Source organism: Desmodus rotundus, chromosome 5 (genome assembly GCF_022682495.2).
Source record: "Desmodus rotundus isolate HL8 chromosome 5, HLdesRot8A.1, whole genome shotgun sequence".
Classification (NCBI taxonomy): domain Eukaryota; kingdom Metazoa; phylum Chordata; class Mammalia; order Chiroptera; family Phyllostomidae; genus Desmodus; species Desmodus rotundus.
Genome location: NC_071391.1, coordinates 32,584,687 through 32,607,348, shown reverse-complemented (window position 1 = coordinate 32,607,348; position 22,662 = coordinate 32,584,687). Strand labels below are relative to the sequence as shown.

Here is a 22,662-nt window from a genome sequence, read left to right as displayed (position 1 = left end):
CAGGCAGATACCTATGTGCATTAAGAAAAAAAAAAAAAGTTTATTTTTAGAGGGGAAGGGAGGGAGGAAGAGGGAGAGAAACATCAATGTGTGGTTGCCTCTTGCACACCCCCTGCTGGGGACCTGGCCTGCAACCCAGGCATGTGCCCTGACTGGGAATTGAACCAGTGACCCTTTGGTTTGCAGGCTTGTGCTCAATCCACTGAGCCACACAAGCCAGGGCCCCTATGTACATTTATGTGCTATTAAAAGTTGTATCTTCCTCTATGATGTAAAAATAAAGTATGTGTCAAAAATAACTCTAAGTGACACTAAATTAAACCTTGAATTGAACTTGCAGGTTTTTATTTTGGTAATATTTACAAGTAGATTTTTATTTTTTAAGAAAAGATCTACAGTGATCTCAGTGATGACTAAGTTGGTTATTCTTTTCCTGGAAGAACTATAGAGTAGGCTGCCTGGCTCCCTAAATATCTTAAAAAGATCTCAAATTAGAACATATGTTTCTTTTATAATTTCATGAACTTTCTAGCTCTCTCATCCTCATAGAGAAAATTCTATTAGATGAGTTTGACAGGACAATTAGCTCATGTAGTGGTCACAAGCAGAACCACTTGCCAGGAAGACCGACTTCAGATGCCAATAAAAGAGTACATTGCATCTTCCTCCTTAATTGTGGCATACCATCTGCCTAGTTAAAACAAGTTCTTAGGTATATAGCATGGCCTCTTGCCACTTTCCCTTTGATGAGAACAGTCACGCTGCCGCCAGCCAGGCCTAGACAGGAAACAAATCTAGGTAGAGACTGCAGGCGGATGTCACCAGGATCTTTCACAGAAAAAGTCACTCAAATCCCTGAATTTCAATCATTTCAAAATTGGGATGTCTATGTATATATCCCATATTAAACACAATTCACTTTATATGCTATAGAATAAATATAAAGCTAAATTTCAACCTACGTGGGATATTATGCTTTGTTTGCTAAATTAAAAGCCAGGCATCTTATTAAGGTTTCATGGATTTTTCCTAAAGATGTTCAATAAAGAAGAGAGCAGTTATGCAACAAATTTTATTTAGCATAGTCAGTCCCAACATTCAGCACAAAAAGTTTACAGAGGATAGAAAGTGCATTAATAAAAGCCAGTCTTTACCAAAAGAAAACAGAAAATATATTATTGATTCAAAATATTTTACACTTGAATGATAAACTGCAATAACTTATTCTGGGCACCTACTGATCAGAGAAAGGAAGAGAAGAAAAGAATGCTTAAGAAGAACGCAATGTCCAGCTGGTATCGGAGAAGTCAGTAGAGGTCACTGAGACCGGCAGTCTTTCTTGCTTTTTGCATTAGTGCCCTCAGCTGGAACTGTTTACGGGACAGAAGACGTACATGCTGGGAGGGGGGAAAAGTTCAACAGTTTAGAACGGCTTTGGCGAGGCATGAAGTATCAGACAGTTTGTAACCTAGATGGGATCTAAGAATTCTAAGAATTCATCATACCAGCCTTCCTTTGAAACCAATACTTCATTACATGTGGCTTTTTAAACTCCACTAGATTTATGCTGGTAGGCTGTATTAACAAAAGTAGTCTTCTGAGACCTTTTTATTTACTTCTCCCTCTCCATCTCTCCCCACCCTCCCTCGCCGCCCCCCCCCGCCCCGCCCCCACACACATTTACTTCACAAGAAAAGCACCATACTGCAGGATCTGGCTCAGGAATTCAAGCTACATCTGGAGATTATCAAGATGCCAGGGAAACTTGTACTGTGACCCTAACAAAAGTCACAGAAAACTTTGGTAACTGTGACTGTTTGTCCTCACTCGACTAGGCAGGGCAGGGATGAACAACACAAGGCCAGCTTTTGTCCAGTGTTCAGCAAACGGCATACCTCGCTTGCCTCCTCTCCACGTGAATCTGTCCCTAGGCTATGCCACCTAAGCAGGGGAGTGTCTAGAAAGGGAACCCGGCCATTCATGTGCTGCACAAGGTCCAAGAGTGGTTTGGCCCCTCACTCCCAGAGGGAAAGGCAAGGTAAGCAAGTGACCCAACGGTAGCACCAACGGCAGCTGGACTGAATACCCCAAGGGTGGCGGCTACTGCTGTTCCTAAAACTGTGCTGCGTATGACCCCACAGGGAGCGGTAGGCACATCTGGCTCACAGGCTCTCTTCTTTATGTCTGGACAACAGCGTTCAGCCTGGAACAACCTTCATTCAGAAGGGTTTTAGTACCAGGGCAGCCCAAAACTCGGCAGGGCTGTTTGATCTGGAAAAACAGGCCTAAAAATATGTAGCGCTATGAAAAACTATCAGAAAAGAAATGGGTGGGGGGATGGTTGGTGATCTCAATTTAGATGGTATGACCTGAAAGAACCAACGGAAACCTGACTGTACCTCCTGACCCCCCCAGGCACACTAGGCAGTAAGACAGAGGAGATGCAGCCACTAAGTCCATCGTCTGCCCTGCTCGGACGGCCCTCACCCCTCTGCGGGTGAGAAGTCACTGCTCACTGCCCCCTACCTCACTCTCTGTCTTTTGGGAAGATGAGGAACTTTAACCCCCACCCTACAGAGAAACCTGCTTGGTTTGTGGTTTTCAAGCTCAGTGCCTCTAAAAGTTCCAAAGTCCTCGAGAGCAGGTGAGGAAGAATTACCTTTAGGAAGACATCCAGGTCAATGACTCCCCGCCTCAAGGCTTCTCCCAGGTAAAAGATAGTGTCTTCAATAGCATTTTCCTCTGCGTACAGATTTAGGATCTGTTTATATAGTGGGGCTGTGGGAATGATAACTTCATCAATATCGTTGTTTTCAGATTGATTTTCCATTTTCTCCAGAGCAGAGCTGAGTTCCTCATCCTTCTTTCTCAAAAGTTCTATGTTTTTATCAACCTCAGCCTGAAACAGAACAGTCCAAGCATGATGACTTCATACTGATAATACAGTTACTTGCTTGTCAGACATCTCCAACTCAACCTCACAGAAACAGTTTTCTAATAAAAAAGCACCGTTTAAAAACTCATGGATGAGATTAACACTTCAGACAGCACGCTGGCCAAAGGCAGAGGGAAAGGCGTGATCTACAACAGCATGCTGAGTGAGACGAGGAGGGTGTTGGAAATGCTCGAGCTGGGCACTTTCAGTGGCAGTGATGAGCTTGTCACTGACCGCTGACAATGAAATTGTAAACAAAACCTGTCCAGCCGGAGGTTCCTTACATGAAAATCACAGAAGAGATGTTTCTTTCAAACAAGTGGGCCTCTCCCACAGAGGAATAACTCTTCCCCACTCTATACAGGATTCAACACGCAGACCACCTAACACTAGAATAGTAGGCGCAAGATATCACGGGCGGTAACTGCAGGCTCCAAGTTGCACTGGGGTCACTTTCCTGAACGTTTTTGAAAACAGCTGGCTACTGGGAAGCTCACTTCTCGCTGGAATCATTTTGTAAAACTAATGTGCACGTAACAAGTCCCTCTCCCCAAAGCCCTCACACACACAGTAACTCCTAACCCTTTCACCAAAAATGCACATTTACTGTAATAAATTCTCCCTCGCGGAATGAAAGCAGAGAGTGAAGCTGGCATTCAAATTACGAGTGCTAGTGCTTCTACTTCCCTGCTGAAGTCAGCTGACTTACCTGACTATTCAGGGCACAGGAGCCTGATAAAGTGTGAGAAAGCTTAAGAGCGAAAGGCTGCAAACACTACATCTACATGTCGTTCTTTGTCACCCGTATACTTTGGATCATTAAGCTAGACGGGCTCAATGAAGATACTTTAAATACAGCTCAAACAACATCTGGGAAGAAAAAGGACTGACCCTGAGGTCTGCGGGTCTTTACCAGGGCTAGGCGCTCTCTGAAATTCTTATTTCCTCATAATGGCAAATCAAGTACTCAAAGAACAGTCCTTTGGGTCAAAACCTCATCCCCTGGGTGAAGGTGCAAGCAGAAATGTTCTAAACACCAACTGCCTTCCCAAGATCAAACGCAGGCTCCATTTTAAGCAAAGCTGTACAGAAGCAGTACTTAAATGCTTAAAAGGACAGGCGCAATTTACCTGACTATAGCCCGCACAGTCCAGTGTGACAAGGTAACAGAACACTCTGCCCTGCCTACAATTAATTCAACGTGAAAACGGCAACTATTCAATGAGTTACTTACTACTTCTTGATCTAAACGCGTAACCATCTCTTCCAGTTTCTGGTGACCTTTTTTCAGGTCCTCCTCTGTTCGTTTCAAGGCATTGAGCTCTGCCTGCGCGCGGTCCATCTCCTCCTTCATCCGCCATCTCAGTTTGTCACTGACTGCTGAGATGAGAGAAGCCCGGATGGTGTCCTCACTGATTGTGCCATCCCTACTGGGACCTGCAGAAGAAGGCAAAAGCACTGATTTCCCAAGCTTCTATTTCTTTCACAGGAACCTTCAAAAACAGGATATCGGAGAGGCTTCCATTCGAGATGGCGGCACAGGTAAGTAAACATGGCTCGCCTCTTCGCACAGCAACATCAAAATTACAACTGAACTACAGAACCACCATCATTCAAACTGTCAGAAATCAAGCTGAAAGGAAGTCCTACAACTACAGAATTAAAGAAGAGACTGCATCCAGACTGGTAGGAGGGGTGGAGACATGGAACAGGCTGGTCCCGTACCCACATGTGGTGGATAAAAATCGGGAGCAATATCTCAGGAGTGAGGGGTCCCAGCCCCACACCAGGGTTCCAGTGCCAGGAAGATAAGTGCCCAGAACTTCTAGCTAAAAAAACCAGCAGGGATTGAGGTTGTGGAAGACAGAAACTGCCAGAGTCTCGGTTCCTCTTAAAGGGCTTGCACCACTTACTTGAACTCACTCCCTCTGGGCTCCAGCACAGGGGCAGCAGATTGAAAGGCATCAGAGACATGCAGGGAGGAACTGAATTGTCCAGTATCAGGGTGAGAGGTGGGGGGACTGCTTTCTCCCAGACTGAAGTGCTGGCAGGGGCCACTGTTCCTTTTCTGAGTGCTCCTCCCCACCCCCCACCAGAGCCACAGAGCCTGCAGGCGGGTGGCATATCTGAGACCCATCAACCTGGTTAACACTATCTGCTCCATCCTGGTGATTCCTCGAGGCTCCACCCCACCAGCTTTCGGGGCTCACCCAAGCTGTTTCCAGAGGCTTTTCCATACAAATGGCTTATCTTGGCTCATGCTTCAGATTTTCCCAAATTCTCATACAAACAGCACCTGGCCTCAGCATGCCCCATGCTTAATTGCTAAGTGGCCCCAGACCTAGCACTGGTAGCAAACAGCTGGCCCTTGGTTCACAGCTTGGACTCATTTGGGCACCTCCAAGCCCACCACGAGTAGCAGCCAATTACAAACTGCACCGTAGCTTATTTGGGTGGCCTTGGACAGACCAAAGTGGGTGGCTGACCTTGGCCTGCACCTCCTAGGAGGCCCCAGAGCCTGTGCACCCGGTGGACAATTACAGACTGCTTCAGAGCACTACCACCACCCACCTCCATAAGTGACACACTCAAGGGGCAGACTCAGCATGCACCAGAGCCCTGCTGAAGGAAGTTGTGCTCTGTGGAGTGGGCCGTGCACAGCGGATCCTCCACAGTGGTTGGAGGTTGGTGGTCAGTGGTCACTGCCAGTCCTCACAGCTGATTGGCCTGGGTAAATCCCTCCCATTGGCCTGCCAACAGCAATCAAGGTTTGGCTGCCAGAGGGTATACACAGCCCCACATGGTGGGCACACCTCAAGTGCCCAGCTTAGGTGATATGAGAGGCTGTGCCACTGGACCCTATGGGACACATACTAGATAGTCCACTCTACCAAGTTAGGGAGTCGTAACAGCTCTACCTAATACATGGAAACAAATACAGGGAGGGTGCCAAAGTGAGGAGACAAAGAAACATGGCTCAAATTAAGGAACAGAGCAGAAGTCCAGAGGGCGAACTAAACAAAATGGAGACAAGTGGTCTGCTAGTTGCAGAGTTCAAAACACTAGTTATATGGATGCTCAGTAAGGACTTCAACAGCATAAAAAAGGGCATGGAAACAGTAACAGAGAACCAGTCAGAAATGAAGGATATACTAACTGAAATGAAGAACAATTTACAGGGAATCAAGAGCAGAGGGGATAGAACTGAGAAATCAGTGATTTAGAATATAAGTGAAAAACACCTAGTCAGAACAAGAAAAAAAAGAAAAGAATCCCCCCAAATGAGGACAGTGTAAGGAGCATCTGGGACAACTTGAAGCGTGCCAACATTCACATCATGGGGGTGCTGGAAGGAGAAGAGAAAGAACAAGAAATTGGAAACCTATTTGAAAAAATACAGAAAACTTCCCTAACTTGGGTGAAGGAAGTAGACATACAAGTCCAGGAAGCACAGAGAGTCCCAAACAAAATGAACCCAAAGAGACCTACACCAAGACCCTTAAAAATTCAAATGCCAAAGATTAAAGACAAGAGAGAATCTTAAAAGTAGCCAAGAGAAAAGCAGTTAGTTACCTTCAGGTGAGTTCCCATAAGACTGTCAATTGATTTCTCAAAAGAAATTTTACAGACTAGAAGGGACTGGCCTAGATATATTCAAAGTGATGAAAAGTAAAGACCTATAACCAAGATTACTCTATCTGACAAAGCTATCATTTAGAATCGATGGACAGATAAAGAACTTCTGAGACAAGAAAAAGCTAAAGGAGTTCACCATCACTAAAACATTATTATATGAAATGTTAAAGGGTCTTCTCTAAGAAGAAGATAAAAAATATGAACAATAGCCCTGGCTGATATGGCTCAGTGGATTGAGCCCTGGCCTGCAAACCAAGGGGTTGCCGTTTGATTCCCAGTCAGGGCACATGCCTGGGTTGCAGGCCAGGTCCCCAGTGGGGGGGCGCATGAGAGGCAACCACACATTGATGTTTCTCTCCCTTTCTTTCTCTCTCTCTTCCCCTCTTTCTAAAGATAAATAAAACCTTTAAAAATATGAACAATAAAATGGTAATACATATCTATCAATAATTGAATCTAAAAAAAACAAAATAAACTAACCAGCAGAACAGAAACAGACTTACAGATAAAGAGAACATTTTGATGGCTGCCAGATGGGAGGGGGTCAGGATGACGAGTGCAAAAGATGAAGGGATTACAAAGCACAAATAGGCTGGGGGTCAAAGTACAGCATAGGGAATACAGTAGCCAAAGAACACAGATGCATGACACATGGACACGGATACTGGTGTGGGGATGGCCTGAAGGAGTCGGGGTGGGGACCAAGTGGAAGGGGGGAAGTGGGAAAAATTGGGACAACTGTAATAGCAAAAACAATAAAACATAAAAAGACAGGACAAAGTATGAGTTGACATTCTCAAAGTGGGAGGAAAGAAAAATTATGTCGTAATTTCATGCAAAATAATAATAAAATCTGAGTTTATTCAGAAATACTTTCCCTTTAAGAGACTACTAATTCATATATTTACCCACTTTATCTACTTACTGGTCCAACAATTAGCTATTTTTATCAATGAAGTAGAGGCTATGTCCCTACAGACTGCAATTCCTAAATCTCCAATAAGTGAAACGACAAATTTACACCAAGGAAAAACATTTGATTTAGGCCAAGTCCATTCTCAGGCCTTATCACAAAGCTGAAGGAGACAGGAACCCATTGCAGAGGTCCGTGAGAGAACTGAGAACAGGAAGAGTTTCCCAAACTAATGTACAGGTTCATAAGGCTTTGCTTCTGCCAGGTTTTTCTCCTTTTCTCTTTACCAGATGAACAAGAGAGAATGACATCCCAAAACCTCAGCAACTGAAAACTTGTTTATTCTTAGATTCTTTTCTAAATTACTTTTCCTAACCAGTGTCTTAATTTCCTTGCATGTTTCAGATCAAATAAATGTATCCCCCAGATATTTTCTTCAAAAGGTCCTTCCTTTAACCTAAGTATGGATTCTCTTTATGACTACCAATGTTCTTCAGTTAGGGCCCCCAACCAGCAAATGTATAAATGGTATTTTGATTTTCAGTTATGTTCGATGATAGAGTACTATGTGGGGAATTACTGTAAGTATGTGTAACCTTTATTGCCCACAATGAATAAAAAGAATGATTTCAGACTAACAGAGAGTATACTTCCATTCTGAGCCAAAAAATTATCACCTTGACATTGAGTTCCACTCATCAGGGAAAAAGGCCCTTTAGTCTGCTCGCAAAAACGTGCCCAAACTCTCACCACTCACACCCCCATCCGTTACAGGCCCCACAGGCCCCTTCCTGGTCCCAAGGTACAGACTGCAAGAGGAAACTGCAGCCTGAACCACACTGCGACCAGCTCCACATGTGTTCTCAGTGTCACCTGGTGACCACAGCTTTCGCCACTCGTTCCACAAGCTGGTCTGGTCACCTCATTTTTTTTCCTGATTAGTGACGTTGTCTTCTCTCAGAAGCTGGTCCACACCCGGCTTACTCTGAGTGCTTTCCTGGGCCTCTGCAAATGACATTTGGTGTTCTCAGGTATCATCTGTTTGAAAAGGGAGAGTCTAAAGTTTTGCTTTTTTGGGGGAGGGGGCCCTTCCTCTTGTTTTCACCACAGAAGAACTGTTTGTGTGTTTGTTTGTGTTTTTCTGACTTGGAAAATTAGTACAGATGTGTCTCACGTGGCCAGGTTTTCCTGAGGAGTGCCCTTCGTCAGTCTGTCCGAAAGACAGTGCTTCTGCACTGGAAGAGCCCAAGAGCAGATCCCCAGCGTTCACGGGTTCTGCCTACAAAGGGCCTCCCTCTTTCTGCTAGAAAGCTCTTGCTAAGGAGAGCCCAGACAGTATCCATCCTGCTACAGGGTTCAGACAGAGGCAATTCATACTTTGGCTGATTATTAACATACAAATCCATATAGTGTATGTTTTCCAGAATTCACTTCTGACCTTACCAAAGTATTTCAGCTCTGTATTACAGCAAATATTATTTCATATTTCTCAGAAACAAAAGTATTACCTCAGACAACCAGTGCTCTGGAGTTCAGAGCTGGAAAGCTAGATGCCGACCTCATTTCCCCTGTGAAAGCTGAGGTCTTGTTTTTCACATCCCTGGCTTCTGAACACCTAACTTTTCCAGTGTTCTCATGAATTTACCAGCTACTGCATCATCTCTAGACTCATCCCACTCAATTTCTCTTTACTTTCCCCCAACCACCTCTTTCTTCATGTCCCCGCATTTAGACATTAAGATGACTAGCAACCTTTTTGAATTCACCAATCTGTATCTCCACTCATTTGTTCTCACACCTTCAACCTTCTCCTACCACTCCTGCTCCCAGCCAGCGTGTCCCCAAAGCCCCACCTCTGCCCATCTCACAGTCCTGTACGCAGCCTGCCTGCTGCCGCGGCCCCTCTCACACTGTCAGGTCACCAGGACTCCAACTCTGAAGGTCTTACCTGCCATAACCAAACCAACATCCTCGATGCTTCTGAATCTTTCTAAACGCCCTAAGCCCTCTGTTAACCATCTTCCTACAAAGGCAGAAAAATCCTCAGCACATCTTCATAGAAGACTGACACCATCAGATGGGAGTCTTCCACTCTCTTTTTTCTCCTTTGGAACAAGAATCCAGACCCCTTTAATTATGTGCCTGATTCCTCATCCTTCGGAAGTATGAACCTTTCTCAGCAAGACAGCCTGCCTCTTCCAGGTCCCCTCGACGGACCAGAGGCTTTGAAGCTTTCATCTGTCCCTCTTCCTACTGTGAATGAGCCCAAGCCCAGGCACTGCCTTTTCTACTTTGCTTTTGTTCTGGTTCTCTGGTTAAGCTCTGTTCTTGGCTAAGGCAAGGCCCACGCATTCTCCTCTTTTCCTATCCCCAGACCTCGGGAGATCTTTGCCACCTCTGAGTTCCCGCCCAAGTGCAGCCACCATCACTCTAACCCACGCACATTCTGATGCCTGTGACAACGCCCTTCTAGTTGGTGAAATTGGCTTTTAGGAGGGAAAGAAAAATCTTGCTCTTTTAAGAGAACAAAAAGTCTACTTTCTACAAGAGTAGAATTTGTGCCCAAAGGGTGATTTACAAAATAATGACTAGTGAAGATGTTATCTCACTAAGTCCCTATTTTATAAGAATGCATTAAAGACTTTTAAAAGTTGTTTCCTAAAGAGCTTATTATATCCTACACGAACTTTTGTGGTTCCTGTGAGACAGGACATCCCTCCCAGAGGTCGGGGACCCCAATGATGTGCATACGGTTAGCTGTGGTCAATCACCAGCGGCAGATGAAGTGCTCCATTCATCTGTGTAGAAGTTATCAGAACTAATAAAGGCTTGGGGTCTCTTCATAGCTAGCCTGGATTTTTCACACACAAGCACATCAACAAACTTTGTTAAAATTTTTACATAAAAAGTGGATATGTTATACTTAGACTTATGTTTCAGATCCCCATTTTAAAAAATATAGTTTCTCTTATAAATACATTAAGGCAAATGCTACCATACAACACCAACTAAGTCCATTCAAGTACGTCTCCCGCTAAAGCCATTAACAGTCAGAACGGGACCCAAGCTGAGGCAGCAGTTGCCTGGTTTTCTACAAAGGTCCCAGTTCGTCTGAGGCGGCTAGAAATCCCAAACAGACCAAGTCCGTTCCTCTGTCACACACAGGCCTTATTACACAGCATATCTGAATATTTTAAATCCATCATTTCTAAAAATTGTAAGATCTGAAATGTGAACACCAAAAAAGAAAACCCACATTAAAATTCAAAATTCAACGAATCCTGACTCTCTAAGAGATTGTTTATATAAACAACAAAAAATGTGGTGGAAGATTCTCATCTTCTCCTGGATCACTTCTGTAACAAACAATTTGTTTCTTAAACATCTTAAAATAAATTTTAATATGATTCATACCTGCTAGAGTGAACCTCAGCTCAAGACTCTGTGGCAAACTGGTGTATCTTAAAAGTCCCCACATGCTGACCTTACCCACGCAGAGTCGGATCTCAGATTAGCAGCCATCCAAACGGCAGCACGGATTTTGAGAAACAGTCCAAAGCAAAACTTCACTTAAATGTGAGGATCTGATCACTGGACTTAATTAGCCCTTACGAAGTAGGATAGTTTTTCTTCCAGGCAAAGCAATACTCTACCAATGGATGTGATAATTCAATGGATAATTTAGGCCAGTATCTTCAAAGTGCATTATACTATGCCTGATTTAAAACAATCTCCCAACACTTAAGAGAATTAGTTTTATTTATCTTTTAACAGGGCCCAGGGTGCCATATCCCAGAAGGACACTTTTGCAGAGTATCCAGTGCGGGATGGCCAGAGAAGGGAGCGGCACTGGGCAGTCAGGAACACCTCGTCATGCTTACTAGCTTCTGTCCTAAAAGGAATGTTACTCAACAGGAAGGCTTCTTATTTTTCGCTCTGTAATTATTAAATAAAGAACAATGAATGGAAAATATAGAAATCATTCAGGGTTTATAGGGTTTTCCACTCCAACATCTTAAAAAAAGATTTTAATGAAAGTAATGCAGGTTTTTTAAATGTCTGTTGATAATACCCTTCCAAACCTACCATTTCTGATCCTTGTTTATGATTGAGAAATAAAATGTTCAAATGGTGTTATTAAAGTCCAAGGTTGAGATATATAGTACTTAGGGTGGTTTTCCCAGAGAAATCTGTATAAGGCACTGTCCTTAACTCTAGGGGTTGCCACCCTTACTTTCCTAGTAAAGAATAAAGACCAGGTTGTCTCCTGTGGGGTGTGCCGAACCATATGACAACCCACTAATTAAGGTTGTACCTTTTAGTAATTTTCACAAAATTACATGAATTACATTAAACCCAAACATCATTCCACATTAACATGGTGCAGGCATGTTACTGTGGACCTTGCTAAAGTAAAATTCTTTATCCAAAACCATCACATGTAAGGGTATTCATATATCCTAGGTGCCAGGTCAAATGTGACAGAAGCAGCATCTTCAATTGAGTATTTATTTCCCCAAGTACCATGCCTGATAGCTCCCAACCAGTGACTGTTCTAAAAAGATGACAAACCCCCGCCCCCAAATCAGTGAATGAAAAAATAAAAGGGTGGATAAGCACTTGTTCTTCAACGTTATCATTATTAAACTATAACAAACCAAATACACACTGTATTAATGCTAAGGCCTAAGGTCTAGGATTCAGAATTCCAAATCCACCATAATACCTATTGTACACAGCCTCCTGAAATAGACCGACCTACCAAACAGAACTTCCACACTGTGCTGAGACTGGGATTAAGGGACTGCCAGACCTGTAACTCCTCCTGGACAGGGGTGGGGTGCTGGTGGTGGGGAGACACCGCCTGATGTGGTACTCACGCCCATCCCATTTCACAGATCTTGTACGTGAAACTGGTCAACTAAGATTAATGTAGTCATAGGCAAAGCGGTTTCTCTCTTGCTTCTCCAGTAATAGGAAAAAGGATCTTCGTGTTAAGTTCCAATACGTATCACCATTTAGATTTTATTTTTTTGCTATGTGGATAGGTTTGTTCATTACTCGCTGACTACCAAAGTAAGGATGAACCTACAAGTTCAGTGTAACACTAACTTTTCCAGACAATGGAAGGAGTCCTCAAGAACCATAGTTTTGAAGAAATTAGTTTATTTCTGTCTGTAAATGTCAAATCCACTTTAAAAGCATGCTTCTAGTTAGTACACACTATATGGCTATAGCTAAAACTAAATGACAGTGTTCTTGTTCTGTGCTTTAAAAATATAGTCGAAAGTTAAATTTGATTTGGGGCCTAATATATCTCCCTATAGAAAATAAATCCAAGTCCCATGGCAGCAACGGAAATGCAATGCTGTGGAGCAAGACCAGTAAGTTATTAGCTACCCGATGACTTCATGCTAGTATTTGATGGGTTTAAAAAAAGCAAAGCTCTGAGCTAGTGGACCTGGGAACCTGACACATGACTATGAGCCACAACACAGGCGCTCAGACCACAGGGGCCGACCAGAATGCACACATGACTACCCAACCCCACGCTAACCAAAGCCCACGCCGGCCGCTATCATTGGTTAACAGTTCTACCAAAGACATTCTGGAATGAGCCCTTGCAAGTAGGTGAATGTGTTAGGAACAGGCATACAAATGCCCACGTGGGACACGGCACAAATGACAGGGTAGCTTTCCAGTCTCAGGAAGAGACCATGAACAAAGCGATACTGAAGATTCATGAAGTACTTATGTTGGAAATACCCAAAAGACATGCATGTAAAAATGGGGGCCTCTTTTCACAGCATCTTTTTAAAAGAAATTAGAAGCATTACTTCACGTATATAAAATAAAACTTTCCATTTGGAAATGGATTTACACTGGAACACAGGAAAAATTAGCATTACACACCCCAAAGGCATACATAAACCTTCATGGATTATGTGATTCAAAGAACTATTCCTCAAGATATGAACTAGCTATATGATTTCTTTCAAGTACAAGAATCTTAATGAATCTTAATGATCCAAAGTGTCCAAACAATGGATTCTATTTGGGGGCAAGCCTTAGGCCAGAAGTACCCTGTTCTGTTACGCCCTTCCCCAGTTATATTAAAGTTTCGGAAACATTAATAAGCGAGTCAAGGTTGAAGACATCTGTACCATTCCCTGATAACAGATCTCCATTGAGATGACCGGAGACCCCGGCACAAGGAAGTATGGCTGGTGAAACAGCCTCTGTACGATGAACTACGTGAAGGGGCCCAATCGTCCCCTGGCTTTCTTCACACATACACTCGTAACGCATGGAGGTTTCATTAAGTGGCACCACACTTTTTGGGCCACCACACTGGAACACACTATACTAACATTCTTGAACATTTGCTAGACAAATCTTAAATCTTTCTTAATTTGGATTATAATATCCAATGGCTTGATCACTCCGAGATTACTGCCTCCCAGGCGAACCACCAGCACGTGTGGATCTGGCAGATGGTGCCTGTATGAAGGTGGAAATTCACCGATCCCCCATCAGGCCACTCTTCCCTGTCCAATGGAGTTTGGCATTCTCCATGGGAATGCCCTGCTGGGACCAGAGCTTCTTCGAGTGCCCCGAAAACATGAATGACCACATTTCCATACCTGCCACTGCTTTCTTCTAGCATCTGCTATTAAGAGAACATAAGCAAGTATTAATGTTGCTTTATAAATTTATTATTTGTAACTTGGTAGTGGTCAAGCACTTTCAAACTTTAAAATCAGAGTTCAAGTTCTCTTACAGTTTTCACAATGTCAACTTGGTCAAATTTATATGCCCAGTCCTAACAGAAATGTTTCACCCTAAAGAAACACATACTTTGATCTAAAGAAACAGAAACTTAAATTTTTAAGTTTAAAAAATGTATTTTTAATTTATTGAGTTTCGAGAGAGAGAGGGAGAAACATCAGTTTGTTGGTCCACTTACTTACACACTCACTGGCTGACTCTTGTGTGTGCCCTGCCCTGCGACCTTGGCGTAGTGGGATGATGCCTTCCCATCCCTGAGCTACCCAGCCAGGGCACATTTAAAAATTTTTTGACATTTAAGTTTTATCCTCAGATATCAAGAAAAGTTTACATTCCTTCTGATGCCTCTGGAGATAAATACTGTGTGCAATGGACAAAATTTAAGGAAACTTGTCCCAAGTTCCCCAACTTTTCCCAATGATCTTGCAACAGAAAATGTTTCTGGTAGTCACCTGCAAAGATGGTATCTAAAAATACACCTGGTCTTAAAATGACTTCAAGGGAGAACTTAAATAACACAAGTGTACTAAAACCGCACTACAGCTGCCCAGACCCGACGGAAGGGCACCATCAACAGGTGTTTCATTGTTCAGCGCTGCCGCCGCCGCTCAGTGCCCGCAGTGGGCTCCAGTCTCAAAAAGGTGGTGCTAAGTCAGGTTAGGTAGAAAGCTGTCTGCCCACGTAGTAAAAAAGCTATAAAATGAGATGAGACAAAACAAATTCTCTGATATTCTTTTAAATGTTGTTCAAAAACTACACCGAATGGAGTCAGGAAGACCTGTTTAAGTCCCATGAACGGCATCAATCCTCAGCCGTCACTACGTTCTCAGAAGACGTCGCTATAAGAATGCCTAAGAATGTCGTCTCTACTACTTCATTGGTAAGGGGTTTTACTTCAATATTGTTGGAGATGGTCAAAAAGCAACATAGGCACCGGCACCCCCATCAACAATAAAAAGATATACGTTAGTTAATGGTGCCTTTGAACAGGTTTTGTTTTCCATCCTCAAATCAAAACCTATAAAGGGAAACTATCATTTCCACCAAGTACCAGGATAAATAACCACATTCATTCTTTCTCACGGCCACAGTGGCAGAGAACAATAGTACCAATCCTAATAACCACTGACAGACTGAGAAAACGTTCTCTATGTGTGAACTGACATTCAAATATACTTTAATGTTTCTGCTTGGTTACATTTTTGAAGGCCAACAATGTGCAAAATGTATTACTAAAACATGACGAGAAACTGGTCGTAGGTAAGTAACAAGGTTAGAAAAATAATATACGTTAAAGGATATCCTAGGTTATCATAAAATAATAATTTATTTCTAGTCTTTCTTAAAAAGTACTCTTAAAAATACAATAAAATATTAATTACTTTGACAGCCTGTCCTAAAAACATAAAGATGAGATCTGATTTTAAATACACCATTTCCCCCACATTCCCATTTCTGGATGTATGGAAATCATCTACTTGAAGCTGTAAAATGCTCTAGACCTACTGTCCCGGAGAGCTAACACATGAAGGACCTGCAGAAACCAAGCCCTCCACAAGCCAAAGGGGTTTCTCCATCGTCTCAAGGAGAAACAGGGCGGCAAACCAGCACTGTTCCCGTTTCACTGATGCCGCTTGAACCAAAATTAAGAGCTTAACAAGACTTAGTGTGCTCTGCTTATGGTTTTAAGATCTCCCATCGTTAGGTTTCTAACTGAATTATTTCAATTATAATGTAGAAAAAGAGCCACATTAAAGATGAGAAAATAAAAAAAAATCAAAACCATACCACTAGAATCTCAACAACTGCAATGTGTCAATGACAAAAACAGTAGAAGAAATGCTTTTGGGGGCAGGTATTTATACTTCAGATTTCTGGGTGGCTATAATTTATCAGAAAATGTAACAGAAAAATAAACGTCACAAGATCCTACATTCACTGAGGCACTCAGCAAAGTATTTATTGATGAACGGCTGTATGTCAAACACCGTTCTGATGTTGGGGGTATGTGTGCTGTGTTAGGGGTTGGTGGTGATGGCGGTAGCTGATGGGTCAGAGCAGGCCTCACCGCTCCATGCAGAGAAAACAGGCAGTGGACGAACCCTAAGCCAGAACAGTAGGAGATGAGGTCGCATAAATAGCGGGGAGGAACGCAGGATCACACAGGGCCTTGCAGGCCTAAGAACCTGGGGCTGAGCTCTGAGTGGAATGGGGAAACACCGAAAGGTTCTGAGCAGAGAAGTGGTGTGACTTGTTTATTTTCACAGGATCACTTTTGCTGCTGTTATCAACAGGTGTGGGAAGCCAAGGACAGAAGCAGAGAAACCTTTCAGAAGGCTTTTGAAGTAAATTACCATTAAGAGTTTTTCCTCTAATAAAAAAAAGAAGAGTTTGTCTTCTAAGGAGTATTCTGACATTTCAATGTAAATGTAAAAAGCAGGTGGGAGGGTGGAGAGGGGGGAAGGATAAGACTAATGGTGTTTAAGGATACAAACTTGGAATGAGTAGTAAATATAGACAATACTATTGCTACAACAGTAATATTACAACATATGAGTGTATCAAAGTAACGTGCTGTACACCTTAACCTACACAATGTTACTGGCCAAATTTATTCAATAAAAAACCGAAATGCACTTTTCCCACTAGGAGACCCAGACTTTCCTTATGTGGAGGGATACAGTTTGGAAGGCTACTTACCAACAGTGGTCACAGGAGGCTGGGAAGGATACTGGGAACTTGTTGTGGCAGGGTACTGACCACCAGGCGGGTAAGGACAGCCCGGGTAACCGCTAAAGATAAGCACCGAAAACATTAAATACTAAGATGATCAACACTAGTGTCTTCAGATCCCCACTCAGGAAGTTAAACTTGACGTGCCATTCTTTTACCACTTAATGACTCTACAGTTTTAGAGCTGCAGGCGTCTGGCGAGTGAAGCTAAGTTCCACAGAAACTCCCTTAATGACACTGGTTTTACTCTCACAGTGAATGGTTAAAATGCTCTCGCTTGGCCCTGGTTCCCTGAGGGTCACCTTCACAGCAGCAGAAAGCAACCACGGTATTTCTAAGGGCAGTTCAATGGCATCAGATTGGGAAGCAACAAATATTTTGTAAGAGAGCTCTTCCATTCTGATGTCCTAGCAGAGGTAAATCATACTATTTAGTTTTTTGCTTGTGGTTTACTGATAACCTTTGTGAATACCTCATCTGAAAAATACTCCTACTTAAATAAAGTTTTAAGTATTTTCTTCTCACTCTATGGAAATTTTGTGTCATTCGTGTATTCATATCAGAGTTGGAAGGAACTTCCTTAGAAGCATTCTCCTCCTATCTTCTACTCAGCATTGTGCATAAACACCATTTACAGTGTCCCTGACAGGTGGCCAGCGTCACTGCTCTTGTGCTTTCGAGCCACTTTAAAATAAGGTTCACTTAAACACAAGCACTGTGGTTCCAGGACAGGTGACCTGGTGACCGATGGGCAGTCAGCATACACAGCATGCAACACCGCACAAAGGGATGACTCATGTCCCTGGCAGGGAGTGAGACGGTGCAAGATTTAATCACGGTATGGGCAGCAGGCGTATGAGAACTTACGAGTTGTTAACTTCTGTATTTTCATTTAATATTTTTGGATTGTGGTTAACTGTGGTTAACTAAAACTTCGAAAAGTGAAACTGCAGATAAGGGGGGATTTCTGTGATGTTTTCTATCTTATCATTAAAAAAATTTTTAATCACAATTGACGTGTATTACTATTAGTTTCAGGTGTACACCCCAGTGGTTAGAAATTACATCACTTACTAGTGATCATCCTGATATTTTAAAAATTTTATTTATTTCTTTTTAGAGAGAGGGGAAGGGAGGGAGAAAGAGAGGGAGAGAAACACTGATGTGTGAGAGACACATCGATCTGCTGCCTCTCACGCCCCCAAACAGAGACCTGGCCTGCAACCCAGGCCTGTGCCTTGACTGGGAAGTGAACCAGTAACCTTTCGGTTTGTGGGATGACCCAACCCCCTGAGCCACACCAGCCAGGGTATTATTAGAATATTACTGACTATATTCCCTATGCTGTACTTTACACCCCTATGAGTATTCTGTAACAACTATCTGTACTTCTCAATCCCTTTGCCTTTTTCACCCAGCCCCAGCCCTCTCCCACCCGTGAACTGTCAAAATGTTCTCTGTAACTACGAGTCTGTTTCTGTTCTGCTTGTGCGTTTGTTTTTAAGATTCAATTGTTGACAGATTAAGTATTTATTGCCATTTTATTGTTCACATTTTTTATTTTTATTTTCTTCTTAAAGTAGACCCTTTTTGTATAATAATACCACTTTGGTGGTGATGAACTCCTTTATCTTTTTTTTTTCTTCTTCTAGTCTGGGAATCTCTTTATTTATCCTTAGATTTTCATGATAGCTTTGCCAGGTAGAGAAATCTTGGTTGTAGGTCCTTGCTTTTCATCACTTTCACTATTTCTTGTCAATCCCTCTGGCCTGCAAGGTTTCTATTAAGAAATCAGCTGACAGGTTTATGGGAGCTGCCTTTCTCTTGAAGCTTTTAAGATTCTCTCTCTCTCTCTCTTTAACCTTTTGCATTTTAATTATAATGTGTCTTGGTGTGGGCCTCTTTGGGTTCATCTTGTATAGGGCTTTCTGTACTTCCAGGACTTATATGTTTATTTCCTTCACCAAGTTAGGGAAGCTTTCTGTCACTGTTTTTTTCAAATAGGTCTCCAATTTCTTGCTCACTCTCTTCTCCTACTGGCAGCCCCACGATGTGTGTGTCCTTGAAGTTGTCCCAGAGGCTTCTCCCACTATTCTCACTTAAAATTTTTGTTTGTTTGTTCTGTTTGAGTGTTTTTGCTTCCTTATATTCCAAATTGCTAATTTGATTCTTGGCTTTGTTTACTGTACTATTGATTCCCTTCAAGTTATTCTTCATTTTGGTTAGTGGAGTCTCCATTTCTGACTGGTCCTTTTTTATGCTGTTGAAGTTCTCATTAAGTTCATCGAGCATCATCCTTATAACCAGTGTTTTGAACTCTGCATCTAGAAGGTTTTTTGTCTCCACTTTGTTTAGTTCTCCCTCAGGACTTCTGCTCTATTCGTTCATTTGGGCCATGCTTCTTTGTCTCCTCATTTTGGCAGCCTCCCTGTGTTTGTTTCCACGTATTAGGTAGAGCTGCTACATCTCTGAGGCTTGGCAGAGTGACCTAATGTAGTGGGTGTTCTGGGGGGTCCAGGGGCACAGCCTCCTTGATCACCCAAGTGGGGCGCTCAAGATACCACGCCCCCCATCCCATGTGGGCTGGGTTCTCTCTCCTCTTGTAGTTGAGCTTTGATCACTATTGGTACATCAACGGGAGCAATTTACCCCCAGGGTGATCAGTTACAAGGACTGGCCGTGACCTCTGACCACCAAGCTCTGACCACAGTGAAGGATCAGCTGTGCAAGGGCCCACCCCACAGAGCAAGACTGACTTCAGCCTGCTGAATTCACCCCTTGAGTGTGCTGCCTGTGGAGGTGGTTGATGTGGTCTAAAGCTGTCCACTGGGTGAGCGCCGGCTCTGGGGCCTCCTGGGAGGTGCAGACCAAAGTCAGCCACACCTATGTTTAGAACATTAAGGGCCTCAAGAAATCTAAAACTTATAGCCTGCCTGGGGTCACCTGGCATGAACTACAAAGAGATCTTCAGATGGCTGCTACTTTGCTGGGCTTAGAGGTGCCCCAGTGAGGCCAAGCTGTGAACCATGGCCAGCTGTTGATAGTGCCGAGCTTGGGGCCATTTAGTAAGAGGTACAGGGCCTACGGAGGCCAGATGCTGCTTGTTTGAGAAATCTTAGGAAAATCTGAAGCATGAGCCAAGAAAGGCCATTTGCATGCAAAAGCCACTGGAAACATCTTGGATGGACCTGAAAGATGCGCGGGGCAGGGCCTTAGGGAATCCCCAGGGTGGGTCAAATGGTGTGAACCAGGTGGACGGAGTGTCAGATATGGTGCCCATCTGCTGGCTCTGTGGAGAGAGGGCTCACCAAAGGAATAGTGGCCTCTGCAACACTTCTGTCTGGCAGAAAGTTGCACCCCACTGATTCTTGCCCTGATGTGGGACAATTCAGTTCCTCCTAGTATGTCTTTCACACTTTTTGCGTTTCTGCCCCCACACTGGAGCTCAGAGAGGGTAAGTTCGAGTTAGTCTGTGTATAGGCCCTTTAAGAAGAACTGCTAGGGACTCCAGAAGGCTCTGTCTCTCCCAGCCTCAATCCCCATCAGTTTTCACAGCCAGAAGTTATGAAGACTTCTCTTCCTAGCACTGGAACCCTGGGCTGGGAGGCCTGGTATGGGGCTGGGAGCCTTTGCTCCTCAAGGTCGACCTCTGCAACCAAGATATCCTACCCGACTTTTATCCACCACTCATAGGTATGGAACCAGCCCATTCCATGTCTTAGCCTCTCCTACAAATCTCAATGTGACTGCTTCTTTAATTCCGTAATTGTAAGACTTTCATTCAGCTTGATTTAAAGCTGTTTTGAATGATGTTTATTCTATAGTTTAATTGTAATTTTGATGTGGTTGTGGGAGGAGGTGAGTACTGTGCTTACCTACACTGCCATCTTGACCGGAAGTCCTTACTGTACTATTTTCTATCTTTGCATGTTATTAAGCAATTTGTCCTGGGTAGCAAATATTTTTCAAAATTTTAAGAGCACTTTTTGACCTAAGTATATCTAAAAAGAATTTTCCAACACTGTTATGCTCCTTTTGTTTATGTACCTCTTCAAAATTTACTCTTTATTATATTTAAGGCACTGTGTCTAAGTACTTGAGGTAGGAGCTAAGATGAATCCATCTCTTCCTCAGAATACTAATAATCAAAATAGGGCAAGGTCCCTGTAAACAATCTTAATAGAATAAAGGAAATAACAAATGCTGAACAAAAGTTCAGGAGATGGAGTGTGGGAAACCAATACTAGCTAGAGATCCGGGAAGGTTTTGGGAGATCTGTAATACCCATGACAGCTGAACCCAATTCTCTTCAATTCCCCTACTCATAACCCTATGTTCTCCAGCCATACTAAAGTATTTCCCTATTCTTTCTTGGATTTTTTTTTGTTTTTGTTTTTGTTTTTCTACCTTTGGTTACATAAAATGAATGGGCTGGACTTGATAGCTGGTATGTTTCCTCTTTATTATCAAATGTTATTACTCTTTGCTGCTCCCTCCACTACTAACCACCTAATTTTCTTCATTAAGGTCATCCTTGTAAATGCGTAAGTGGCATTTATAAGACTATATCTAAGCTCCCACCTCTAAACAGATGGAACCTCTCCTTTAAAGTTCTATTTATCACAGCACTTACCATTTTCTGTCTTTTCTGATATTAAGAACTGTTTTCTAATACTCTTAATACATGTTTGCTAGTACACATATCAAAATTGGACCAACCATTGTCAATGTTCCTTTTAGTTCCCTTGTATACATGCTGTAGGTGCTAAATAAAATTCCGAGAAGACCTTAAGACTTGGAAGACCTCAGAGATCATCTGGTCCAACTTTCTATAGCAAGAATAAAGACTCTCATATTCATTGTTTTAAGTTAAAGATTCTTCTTCAGTCACTGACTTATTAATCTTCCTTTAGGACAAAGGAAGAAGATGGAGATTCTGAAGCTCTTCTGCCAAGGCCTTTCATATACAGAAAGATATCAATGGCAATTTGAATACAGCTGCTCTTCCCAACTCATTAGCATGTTACATGTTGAGATGAAAAGTTGTGTTTCACAGGGAAAAAACCACCAAATCTTTGAACAATAGCTGCCTCAAAAAGGAACTTCTTACAAGCAAGTAACCTCACAAAACAGACTTTCCTGGTCACATATGGTAAGTGAATAAGGTTCTGGTCAATATTTTCAGCCTTCACTGTTATTGACAACTTTCTCTGCAATGGCTTTATTATTCAGAAGTCCACTTCCTTATTGTCCTTCCAACAACTATTCCCTATATGTCCAAAGTTCCTTCTTACTAGCTACTGTTAATAATAAAGGTTTGTAATTTCAGTTAGTAAATTCAAATAGGATTCCATTTCTAGAACTTAGTAAGAAAGTTAAGAGCCTCAAGAAATCCGAAACTCACAGCTTGCTTACATGTTATGATCCCAGGAATCTTCCTCTGCTGCCCCTGACAGATGTTCATCTAGTCTCTGCCCATCTGTCCAATGTGACCCAACACTCACTACCTTAGAAAGCTAGTCTCCGAAATTAAGAAAGTCCCAGAAATAAGTAAGTTTGCTAAATTTAAGTTATAAGGTACTGCATGTTATGGTATATTTGTAAATCTATATATTTAGTCATAGCAGGTGTTTAGGAAATGTGGCTGCATTTATCT

The 22,662-nt window shown here is 42.7% G+C and overlaps 1 protein-coding gene across 1 annotated transcript in view; it reads right to left on the bottom strand.

Moving 5' to 3' along the window:
- Nucleotides 1-1,058: 1,058 nt before the first annotated feature.
- TSG101 (tumor susceptibility 101) overlaps nucleotides 1,059-22,662 on the bottom strand; it is a 42,362-nt gene continuing 20,758 nt past the window's right edge. Inside the window, exons 7-10 of the mRNA XM_053924681.2 lie at nucleotides 16,974-17,065; nucleotides 4,170-4,372; nucleotides 2,660-2,899; nucleotides 1,059-1,397 (exon numbers count right to left, since the gene is read on the bottom strand). Coding sequence (XP_053780656.1) covers nucleotides 1,308-1,397; nucleotides 2,660-2,899; nucleotides 4,170-4,372; nucleotides 16,974-17,065 — 625 coding nt within the window. The 3' untranslated portion in view covers nucleotides 1,059-1,307. The remainder of the gene's footprint in view (nucleotides 1,398-2,659; nucleotides 2,900-4,169; nucleotides 4,373-16,973; nucleotides 17,066-22,662) is intronic.